At 32.9% G+C, this 10868-nt stretch overlaps 1 protein-coding gene across 1 annotated transcript; it reads right to left on the bottom strand.

Moving 5' to 3' along the window:
• Window positions 1-3063: 3063 nt before the first annotated feature.
• LOC136410104 (tigger transposable element-derived protein 6-like) lies at window positions 3064-7702 on the bottom strand. The gene is made up of 3 exons (XM_066392071.1): window positions 7665-7702; window positions 7296-7559; window positions 3064-4264 (listed from the first exon to the last, which is right to left on the bottom strand). The coding sequence occupies exons 1-3, from the start codon at window positions 7700-7702 to the stop codon at window positions 3064-3066; spliced, it is 1503 nt and encodes a 500-aa protein (XP_066248168.1).
• Between the last annotated feature and the right edge of the window lie 3166 nt (window positions 7703-10868).

Here is a 10868-nt window from a genome sequence, read left to right as displayed (position 1 = left end):
TATAGTGAGCAGATTTGCCTGTCCCTTGGGTACTCGTATTAAGCAAGTTGTACTGTATATTAAAGATTAAAATCAGATTAGAATGTTACTCACCCTATGAAAGCTCTTATTTTTTTTAGCGCAGTTTCGTTTTTTGGTATTTATAAAATATAAAATTATGCATCCTCGTGATTTAAGAGTTAATTTTAAACCTCTACCACCGACCTCAATCAATCCATTGAGGTCACTTTCGCGAAAACTTATGACTCTTAAATTATTGTCGTTTGGAATGATATTTATTAAGATTTTACTAATTATAACATCGCCATAAAATTGTCGGCGGCGGGTTTTCACTCTCACTTGCATTATTGTGATACTAAAACGAAACTGTTGAATTTTAATCTACTCTTAGTGTATTCATTTTATCCAAAACTTAAGAAAAAACAGTTTTTTTTACGTCTTTACAATTGAGATGTGCGTACCGTTCCCCATGTTGATTGTAACCCAACAAAAAATTCACATGGTTGATAGCAGAAAGCGGACGACTTCCGACGACTGAATCTACAGTTGGAAATCAATGTAGCGAACAAGTTAAAATTAAAAAAAGAAATGTTGAAAAAAACTATTAAATGGCGTGCACGTAAACGGTTTTTATTTTTTTACTGAAAAATAACATATCGGAGGAAAATAAGTCAAGCGAACTTTTCTCTTCTATATTAAACGAGCATTCTAAAAATAATTTTTAATTTGAGAAAAATCATTGGCGTCCCAATTTTTTATTGAAAAATATTCAAAGTGGAGCCCGACTGCACGTCACTGGTGAATCTAATGTTAATGTTTTTACAGCAAAATATGAACTATTGAGCACACAAAGTGCGAGCAAAGTTTCATTGTAATACCTGTAGGGGTTTGAAAGCTATTAATAAAATTCAATTTTTTTACGAAGACTTTAACGCCTTGTATCTCAGTAACGAGAAGTTTGTGAATATAGTTTTAACAAGTAAATCGTCATATTTTAATCACTTCTACATTATCCTTAATTATTTCTGTTAAACTTTGAAACACCCTGTATACCGAGTAATCATTTAAATTTCATATCTAGCCATTTGAGGAATTTTACACAAGAGAAATAGAAGGTAAAAAGTAGGTCGTAACTTGATCATATGCCGCCAAATGACGTTAAAATTAATTTTTGATAAAGGAGCCGAGTAAGGTTATGTTGCTTTATTTACTTTTAATTTTCAAGATTTCAATTAAACATTAAGGCTATTTTTTAATAATACAAGTCTAATTATTTGAAAAATGTACAATAATTGCTGAAAATGTTGTCCATTCTCTTCAATGCACAAATTTATCTGACGCTTCATATTCTTGAAGACATCGTCGAGAACTTCTGGGGTGATATTTGTGTAATGTGGCCGTGTGGAACTATGTATTGTAATGTACCTTTAGGCTACGCCTATGAATTTTCACTACTTTAGTGGTATGTCCGGGATCGCCATATATTGGGAACCCATTATCTTCTAATAAGGGTTACCCTTCATAAAAACATTCACTCCTTTTCCTCCTCAAGACAAAAGTCTAAAATATCCACATTTTGCTAAAATCTCACTACAACTGCAACACCCCCTTAAATCATCTTTTCTTACCATTATCTTGACGTTACGGGTTAAGGATTTAGAAAGTTACCATCTGTAGATTGTCTTGTTAATTGCCTAAAACGGGAGTACGCCTATGGGTACTGACCCCCAGATTTGGTACTTAAAATACCCCGAAGCTTGTAAAAGTACCATTATAACAATATAACTCGACCCTCTCGGAATATTGTCACCTCCCTGATTAACTCTTGGCTCTCTATATTGAAATGTCAGTTTAATCCCGAGATCTTTAGTTTTGTAAACGATTAAGGGTTGTGTGTGTTATAAAAAATCTACCAAAGTGTTCCCGAGTTTTGTTTCGCGAGTTCCATTACACTATACGCGATTTTTAAATACAACACTTTTATTCAACTTCTCTATTACACAAGAACAAGAAAACACTAAGTACTGGTTGAGGCTTCTTCTTAAACTGGTTGATGAGGAAGGACTGCTGAACAGGAACTGCCGACTAAGGGGTTGTAAGTTGCTTAAATACTACTATTTATCAAGTCATTAAGGGTAGTTTGCAACGGGATCCAGACTTTTAACCCAGTTAATTATTTATACTGAACAAAGAAATAACAATCTAATGTAGCAAACCACCTAATTGTTCTGTAATATGTTTAGTTGCTTTAAAATTACTTCTTGAGAATTATGACAATACGGAGGGTACATTACATTTGCACACTCTGCTCTAATCCATTCCTTAAGGTCTTTGATTGTGTGTACTAGTTATCTAAAAACGTTACTTTTTAAAGTTGGGAACAAGAAATAACCCAGTGGCGTAATTTCTGGGGACCAAGATGAGTAGATATGCTCTATATTTAAGGGAAGAATAATTAACACAAGAGAGGAATTTCAGGAGGCTACTAGGCAAGCTTTTGCCGTTATTAGACCAGTAAAATTGATAAATAGCTGTAAATCTATGCATAAAAGATGTCTACTGTGTATTCAACAGAAAGGAGTTCAGTTTGAACATCTTCCCTGATTATTTTTTTAATTAGACTTCCAATTCGTTTAATACCTTTAATTGTTTTTTTGTTTATTTTATTGTTAATTGTAGCTTTAAATAATAGTTTAGACTATTACTTACTTTGTTGGACTTAATATATAACATTAAATTATAACAATAAACAATTGAGTAAAAAAATTACTACAAATCCAAGGCCCGCTTCGATGTAAAGGAAAAACATATAATATTTCTGCCATTTTTGAAAATAGGTACCTACAATTTTATATACAGTCGAACCTCCATAACTCGAATTTTAAGGAACCGCAAAATAACTTCGACTTAAAGAGATTTCGAATTAAAGAGAAAAGAGTGGATAATAAAATAAATAATATTTATTACATTACACATACAAATATTTAATTTAAAAAAAAATATATATTGGACTAAATAAAACATGTAAATCTATACATATGTATGTAATTACACGTTATGTGATCACTTTTTAAAGTAATCTGTTATTAACTTTTGGTGTACTGCGTTCTTCTCACAGTCTAACTCATAAAATTTCTTTAGTTTATCAAGTAAAACAAATATATCATCTGTTGTGTTTTCGTTCATGTTAAAAAAAAGTTGGAGTGTTTCAAATGCATTTGACATTTCGTGAAGGGAAGGTTTTTTCCTGGGAATATCATCAGTGTCGCTTTCATCGAATATTTCTTGATGCTCATCCTGGTTGCTAATACTAGCAACAATTTTTTCATCTGTAGCAATCTTGCTGGTAATAAGATTATCATCAACATTTACAAACTCATCCATGGATGTCGGGTGATCTACGTTGCATAATTCTACACATCTATTAAACATATCTTCAATATTCGAAGTCATTTGTTGTTCCTGGATTATTTTTTTCCTTACTTGTGCTAATGGAATTTCATCCTCTTGGTCATAAAAGTTGTGAATGCCAAAACCAGCTTTTCTAAAACAATTGTGAATTGTTGTCTGGGTGACATCCACATTCCACACGTTGGCCACAATATTAATGCAATCGAGAAAATCAATCTTAAGAATGGAACAATGACTTTCGAAACTGTCCAAAATTGTTTTCAAAATCCTCTGTCTATAATGGAGCTTGAAACAATTTATGATGCCTTGATCGAGAGGCTGTAATTTGGAAGTCATGTTCGGTGGAAAGAAAGTTAACTTGATGACTCTTAATTTGTGATTTAGCTGAGGATGCGCCGGACAGTTATCAATAATAAGTAAAACTTTTCGGTTTTGACGTAAAAAATATTTGTCCAATTCCAAAAGCCACGATTCGAACAGATCGGCAGGCATCCATGCTTTTTTATTACTTTTATAGGTAAGTGGTAAGCTTGTTACACCTCGAAAACATCGTGGTTTGGCACTTTTCCCTATTAATACAATTTTTAATTTCTCAATACCAGTCATATTTGCGGCTAGCAAACAGGTAACCCTTTCCTTACTTAGTTTGCCCTCATAACACTTTTCGTTTTTGAAGGACAACGTTTTATCTGGTAAGCATTTAAAAAATAATCCAGTTTCGTCTGCGTTAAAGACGTCTTTCTCATCATATGGAGCTAAAAGAGCTGGCAAAGTTTCTTGGATCCAGGTATTACAATGCGCTTCATCAACATCTGCACTTTCATCGCAAATCTTTTTCTGCACTATACCATATCTAAAATTTAAAAAAAGTACATAAACATTAAACAAAAATGAACCTATGCAGGTATAACTTACCTTTTTCTAAATTTTTAAAGCCATCCTGAACTTGCTTTAAAACTTTTATCTCCTAATTGTTGTGCAAAATTTAAAGCTTTTTGTTGTAAAACTGGGCCTGATATGGGTAAATTCTGTTTTCTACTGGCTTCAAACCATTTTACTAAAGCACTATTAACAGTTTTTCTAGGCCTATTTCGCTTGAAACTAGCTTGGTCATTAATTTCGGCGCCAAATTGTAAAATGGACGATTTATTTTTTATAATAGTAGACGACGTACTTTGCGGTATTTCATACTCTTTAGCGATATATATTTTTTTAATTCCACTTTCCACTTTTTTTTTAATTTCTATTTTTTTTTTCAATCGTCAGACTTTTAAGTTTCCGCGGCGGCGACATTTTTCCGACACTAAATGGCACATACAGTATCGGACAAAATTAGAGCAACTTTTAAAATTCTAATCTATTTTTAGATTATTTTCGCCAAAATAAATTCTTTTATTATTATTGTTAAATCTAAAGTGGTTTACCCTTTTTTACATGGAATACAAATGTTTAAATGAATTTTTAATACAAAAAAATAACAATAAATGGAATGCACTAAATTTGTTTGCGACAAAATAAGAGCAACTCGTTTTAGATTTTGTTCATTTTTCATTATTGTTCGATTTATCTTCGGAGTAATAGTTGCAAATATGCCTCGAGGTGTTCATTATTCCGTTGACCTTAAACAAAAAATTATTACAGCCTATCAAAGTGGTAAATCACAAAAAGTAATATCTGAAGTGTTTGGCATCAGAAAAGATGTGGTTTCAAAAACCATCAAACAATATAACCAGCGAGGAACGATAACAAACTTGAAACGTGGTGGTCGGAAAAGAAAAACTTCAAAAAAATTAGATCGCCGCCTTATAAGACTAAGTAAAAATAATCCTAAAATGTCCCCTCGCCAGCTAATATCAGAAGTAGGGGAGGAAAACCTGTCATTTCGGAAAGTACAACGTCGGTTAGTGGAAAGGGGTTTAAAAGGAAGAAGACCAGCCAAAAAACCCAAACTTTCAAAAAAAAATAGAGATGATAGGATGTTATTTGCAACATATCATAAAGATTGGACACCGCAACAATGGAAAAGAGTTCTGTTTTCAGATGAATCGAAGTTTTGCTTATATGGAAGTGATGGAGCTCAATGGGTACGTCGTCCAGATGGACAGAGGCTCAACCCAAAATACGTAAACACTACAATTAAACATGGAGGGGGGAACGTTATGGTTTGGGGTTGCTTCTCCGCTATTGGGACTGGTCCAATTTATAAAATTACGGGCAAAATGGATAGATTCGTCTACCAAAACATTTTGAAAAATATTATGTTGCCTTATGCCGAATGGGAACTACCATTAAAATTTATTTTCCAACACGACAGCGATCCGAAACACACGGCTAAAATCATTAAGGCTTGGTTTGCGCAAAATAAAATAGAAACAATGAAGTGGCCAGCCCAGTCACCAGACCTTAATCCTATTGAGAACCTGTGGGAGATTGTAGACAACAAAATTCGAGAAAAAAATATATCGAATTAAGATTTATTATTTCAAGAAATTGAAAAAGCTTGGAAGTCTATTGATCCACATATAATAACCAATCTTATTTCTTCTATGCCCAGAAGATGTGAAGAAGTCATTCAGAATAAAGGGTACTGGACTAAATATTAATTTAAAGCCGTTTTGTGATAATTTAAAAGCGTATTATTGTAAATAATTATTCAGTTGCTTTAATTTTGTCGTGGTTTAATTTAAAGAATGTATGTTTATTTTGATTTTTTCCTTAAGGATTGTTATTAACTTTTGATTTATATGTATCAGTTCTAAAATACCTTTCATATTACATTTATAATTAAAAATCTGATTTTCAGAAAACATATTTTTAATTAAGACCAATTTTACAGAGTTGCTCTAATTTTGTCCGATACTGTATACGAGTTAACTGTATGTTGAACATAGGCTTTTAAATTTAATAAATTAAAAACTAACGACAAAATGAGATGTCCGTTCACAAAGGAAACCGAATCAGTTCTGCCTTTTTTTATAGAGCCGATTCGTTATCAAGAAAAAATATATGTATAATACCCGGGTATATAATCAATGGCGAATATTCTATTCAGCTTTTTCTATATCTACCGAGATGTGTGGACGTTGGCATAACATACGTATTAACTAAAATCACAAATAAATCGGTAGATATCCAAAAGCCAGTATTACCTTCTGCTAAAGCGAAATTCGTTGAACTATCATTGAACGTTAACGACCACATCACGTTTATTGGTCGATTGCTAGGCTTCGAGTTACAGAGAGTTTCTAGTTAGGGAAATTCGAGTTAAAGAAATTAAAATACATGGAAATTAGACAAAACGTACAGGGGACAATAGTAAATTTCGAGTTACAGAAAATTTCGAATTATAGAGGTTCGAGTTATGGAGGTTCCACTGTAATTGGAAAGGGTTATAACATGGGCATTTCTTTAAGTTCATAGCCAACTATGATTTCCATTTAAAAAAATATATATTTATGTATTTCTGATAAAATGGGCAACTATAGAAAAAATCTAAGTAAGCCACTGGATTACACTTAAAAAACACCATAAGAATGTCTTTGCAGAATTGAAATATTCTTTGAAATGAAAAACTTATGGGCAATTTTCAAAATGGCCAAAAATTGAAAAACGCCCTATATCTCGGTTGACAGTGAAAACATCATCAAGCGGTTTTCACCATTAAACATTTCTTAGAAATTGAACCTATAACATATACGTCAACTCAGCTCTATCTAACCGGAAAATCAATTTTCTCTGTTAAAACAGACCCATTCCGCCCACGCTATACATTGGAAATACAATAGACTCAATATAGTGAGCAAATTTGCCTGTCCCTTCAGTACGCGTATTAAGCGAATTGTAGTGTATATTAAAGATTAAAATTAGATTAGAATGTTACTCACCCTATGGCAGCTCTAATTTTTTTTCTCATAACATTTCGTTTTCTCTGGTTTGAAAAATGTAATATTATATCATGTCCTGTTCGCACATTTAACTTAAGACTTCTTAAGCCGACCTCAATCATACCATTGAGGTCGGCTTCTCGTAAAGTGGTTGATCTATGATCTTGATTATTTGGCGCTATTATAATAATTTTTTTTGCAATAAGTATTTCTCCGTAAAATTGTTGACGGCCCACAGTAACCCGCACGTTCATGTTTAAAGTACTAAAATGAAACGATTGAATTTTAATCTACTCTTAGTGTATTCATTTTATCCGAAATTTAAGGAAAAACAGTTTTTTCATTTTTTTACAATTGAGATATGCATACTGTTCTCCATGTTGATTGTGGCCCAACAAAACATTCATATGGTCGATAACAGAAAGCGGGACGACTTTCGACGACTGATTGAATTGATAGTTGGAAGTCAATGTAGCGAACAAGTTAAAATTTAAAATATCTGTTTCTAAGATCTAGTTATATAACCACTTCACTGAATAATGAAAAAACTAATTGTCCTCATGGTAAATACCATAACACGTGTTGCAAAGACAGCAGTATTTTTATATAGATAGTCATCATGCTTAACATAATAGTTAGTCATTAAGTATTTCTTGTCCCAACCTGATAAAGTATTTTTGTAACTAATGAACGGATTTTAATCATTTTAAAAAATTAAAGTTACAAAGAACTTAACAAAATGATCTGTTTACCGTGTTGCATATCGTCAATAGTAAACGCCAAACAAAGTCTCGCACGTCATTTATGACGAAATAACATGACCACATTGGTTATGTTTATCTCAGAAACAATACACAATATGTGTATCAAACTTATTTAATTATAATTATATTACGAAGGTAAAACGTATTAATTATTAAAAATGAAATGAATTTTGTCATATAGGTACATAAGATAATAAAATATAAACATAATTATAATAAAATATAGTGTAATGTACATTCAGGCTACGCCTATGCATTTTACTACTTTAGTGATATGCCCGGCATGGTCATATGTTGGGAACCCATTATCTTCCAATAAGGGTTATCCTTCATAAAAAACTTTCACTCCTTTTCCTTGTCAAGACCAATGCTTAAAATATCCACATTTTGCCAAAATCTCACTATAGCTGCGACACCCCTGTAAATCATCATTTCTTACCATTATCTTGACGTTACGGGTTAAGGATTAGAAAGTTACCATCTGTGGATTGTCTTGTTAATTGCCTAAAATCGGAGTACGCCTATGGGTACTGACCCCCAGATTTGGTACTTAACCTTGCACTAGTGGCGCCCTATATTTTAACAATAACAGTGGCGCTGGGTCTCACTGGCCCTTAAATGAAATAAATGGATATATGGACTTCTGATTTTTTTAATGACTCTAGGCGTTAACTACAACTTTACTAAGATGTATATAGTTTATAAAAAATATTTTTGTTCAATTATCTTTCATACCTGCAGGTCTATTATGATTTTACCTTATCCGCTGCATTTTATTACAAATAACAATTGAACTCAAAAGTTTTTATTGGCAGGCAAACAAAATCAAGCACCAAAGCTAAAAACATGAAGCTTAATAACAAAATATATTATTTAAGTCGGTTCTGCAATGTTTCCAAACAGTTTTGGCAGATAATTTTGGCATGAGTTAGACACAAGAATTTTGTACCTACAATAGTATTTTGTCTTGTTGTCTTTTTGACATTCTATACATCTTTTTCTGGTCTCAGCAGGAATCTTTCGTTGTTCTGTATAAACGGCAGAAGTCCCTGCTGCTTCTTGACGTCTTTCTTGAACTTCGGTGGGAATATTTTTTAGTAAGGATCGACGCTTATTATGATCATCCACTAACGATAACGCTAAGCCCCTCAAGAACTTTCGTCTGAGTAGCTTTGAATCTTGATTATTGGCTGTATGTATTACTTGGGCATTAATCCCAGCCACATTCATGAGTCCATAAAATATTACCATAGGCCAACGTCTTGTCTTACGTGCAACATCATAGTTAGATGATAAAAGGTCTACTGTATCAACTCCATCCTTTGTTGAGTTATAAAACATAACAATTTCCGGCTTATTTTTATCTCCTGAAGTAGAGTCTATGCAGTCATCGTGATGGAGGCTAGAGGAAAGGAGGACGATTTTGTTTTTTTTTGGAATGGACGGTTCTCTCGTATGTCTGGATATAGGTTCACCTTTTGCTTCATCTTGACTTTGTTCGGTATTAGTATTTTCCTCCCTTGTCTCAATTACATCTTCTTCGTGGTCCAACTCACTATTATTACCTTCTTCTTGGTCCGTGTCATCTTCGGGATATCCTATTCCTTCTAGTATACGCAGAAGCCTCTCCTGCTCCTTATCGTAGGATCGATATGACATATTAATACTCTAATTCTGAAATTAAATATCCGGCCATAAATTGTCTTAAATTTTCGTTTGAATTTCATTAAAAATACCTTTGCACGTGTTGAAATTAATTACACAAAAAAACTTCTTTGTTTTAAAAAGTTACACAAATGGTGGCGTCGGGTCTGTCAGACTTTAACAAGAATTTGTATTATTTTACGATACGGGCAACGCGCTCAACACTGCACCATTCGTCGCTTTGCGGAAATCTAGGAAGCTACCGATAAACTCGAATTAAATACTCAAATCGCAAAAAAATACACACAAAAACAGAATCTCTCGGGTCTCATAGACCCTGCGCCACTAGTGCAGGTTTAAGATACCCCGAAGCTTATAAAAGGACCATTATAATAATATATTTAACTCGACGCTCCCGGAATTTTGTCACTTCCCTCAATAACTCTTGGCTCTCTCTATTGAAATGTCAGTTTAATTTCGAGATATTTAGTTTTGTAAACGATTAAAGGTTGTGTGTATCATAACGAGCGGAATAAAAAATCTACCAAAGTGTTTTCGAGTTTTGTTTCGCGAGTTCCATTACACTATTCTTTAGATTAAGGAAGTTATTTGAGGATCTTAAGAGATAGGGGTTTGCTATTGTCGTAATATGGTTATCGAGAGGTATAGCGTAGAGTTGATAGAGAATATAGGGTTCGCCTGATATTAAAGGAATCGATATGTGAAATATGATTAGGTCACTTTTTTATGATTACGTCAGCATGGGCTATTTCATAATAACTAATAGGATTATCAAAAGGAATTTTGTTTTTGGGCTTGAGATGATTTAAAAGTGATCTTAATTCTTTATATTTTAAAATACTGTGATGTAGGACATTAATGGTTGCAAAGTCTATAGCTGTTTGCACGTTTTCACAAATGTCATTAATAATATGGACATTGTTGTCTAGATTGTCAAGGGCTATAATAAAGTAGATAGCGATTGACGAGGATTGCATTATTTGAGTAAGGTTATTTAGGCGTGTCTGCAATTTTTGTTGGTTTTCTGTGATGTCAGTTAATTGAGTATCAACGTCCTTGTTTAGATACTTAACTATGGTTTGTGTGGCTGATATGTCTTCTTGCAAGGTCTTTTGATTTGTTTGAAGTGTTTTTATATAATTAT

The sequence above is a fragment of the Euwallacea similis genome, chromosome 7 (genome assembly GCF_039881205.1).
Source record: "Euwallacea similis isolate ESF13 chromosome 7, ESF131.1, whole genome shotgun sequence".
NCBI classification, from domain to species: domain Eukaryota; kingdom Metazoa; phylum Arthropoda; class Insecta; order Coleoptera; family Curculionidae; genus Euwallacea; species Euwallacea similis.
The sequence above is the reverse complement of the archived record's forward strand: the minus strand, read 5'-3'. Positions and strand labels throughout refer to the sequence as shown.

What these genes read in the sequence shown, in the direction of transcription:
- LOC136410104 (XM_066392071.1), bottom strand. Translation starts at nt 7,702, where the DNA reads ATGAATGTTTTGTTGGGCCACAATCAACATGGAGAACA. An exon ending in CACAATCAACATGGAGAACA is followed by an intron (nt 7,560 to 7,664) that starts GTATGCATATCT and finishes GTTTCATTTTAG; the next exon opens with TACTTTAAACATGAACGTGC. An exon ending in AAAATTAGAGCTGCCATAGG is followed by an intron (nt 4,265 to 7,295) that starts GTGAGTAACATT and finishes TTTAAATTTTAG; the next exon opens with ATATGGTATAGTGCAGAAAA.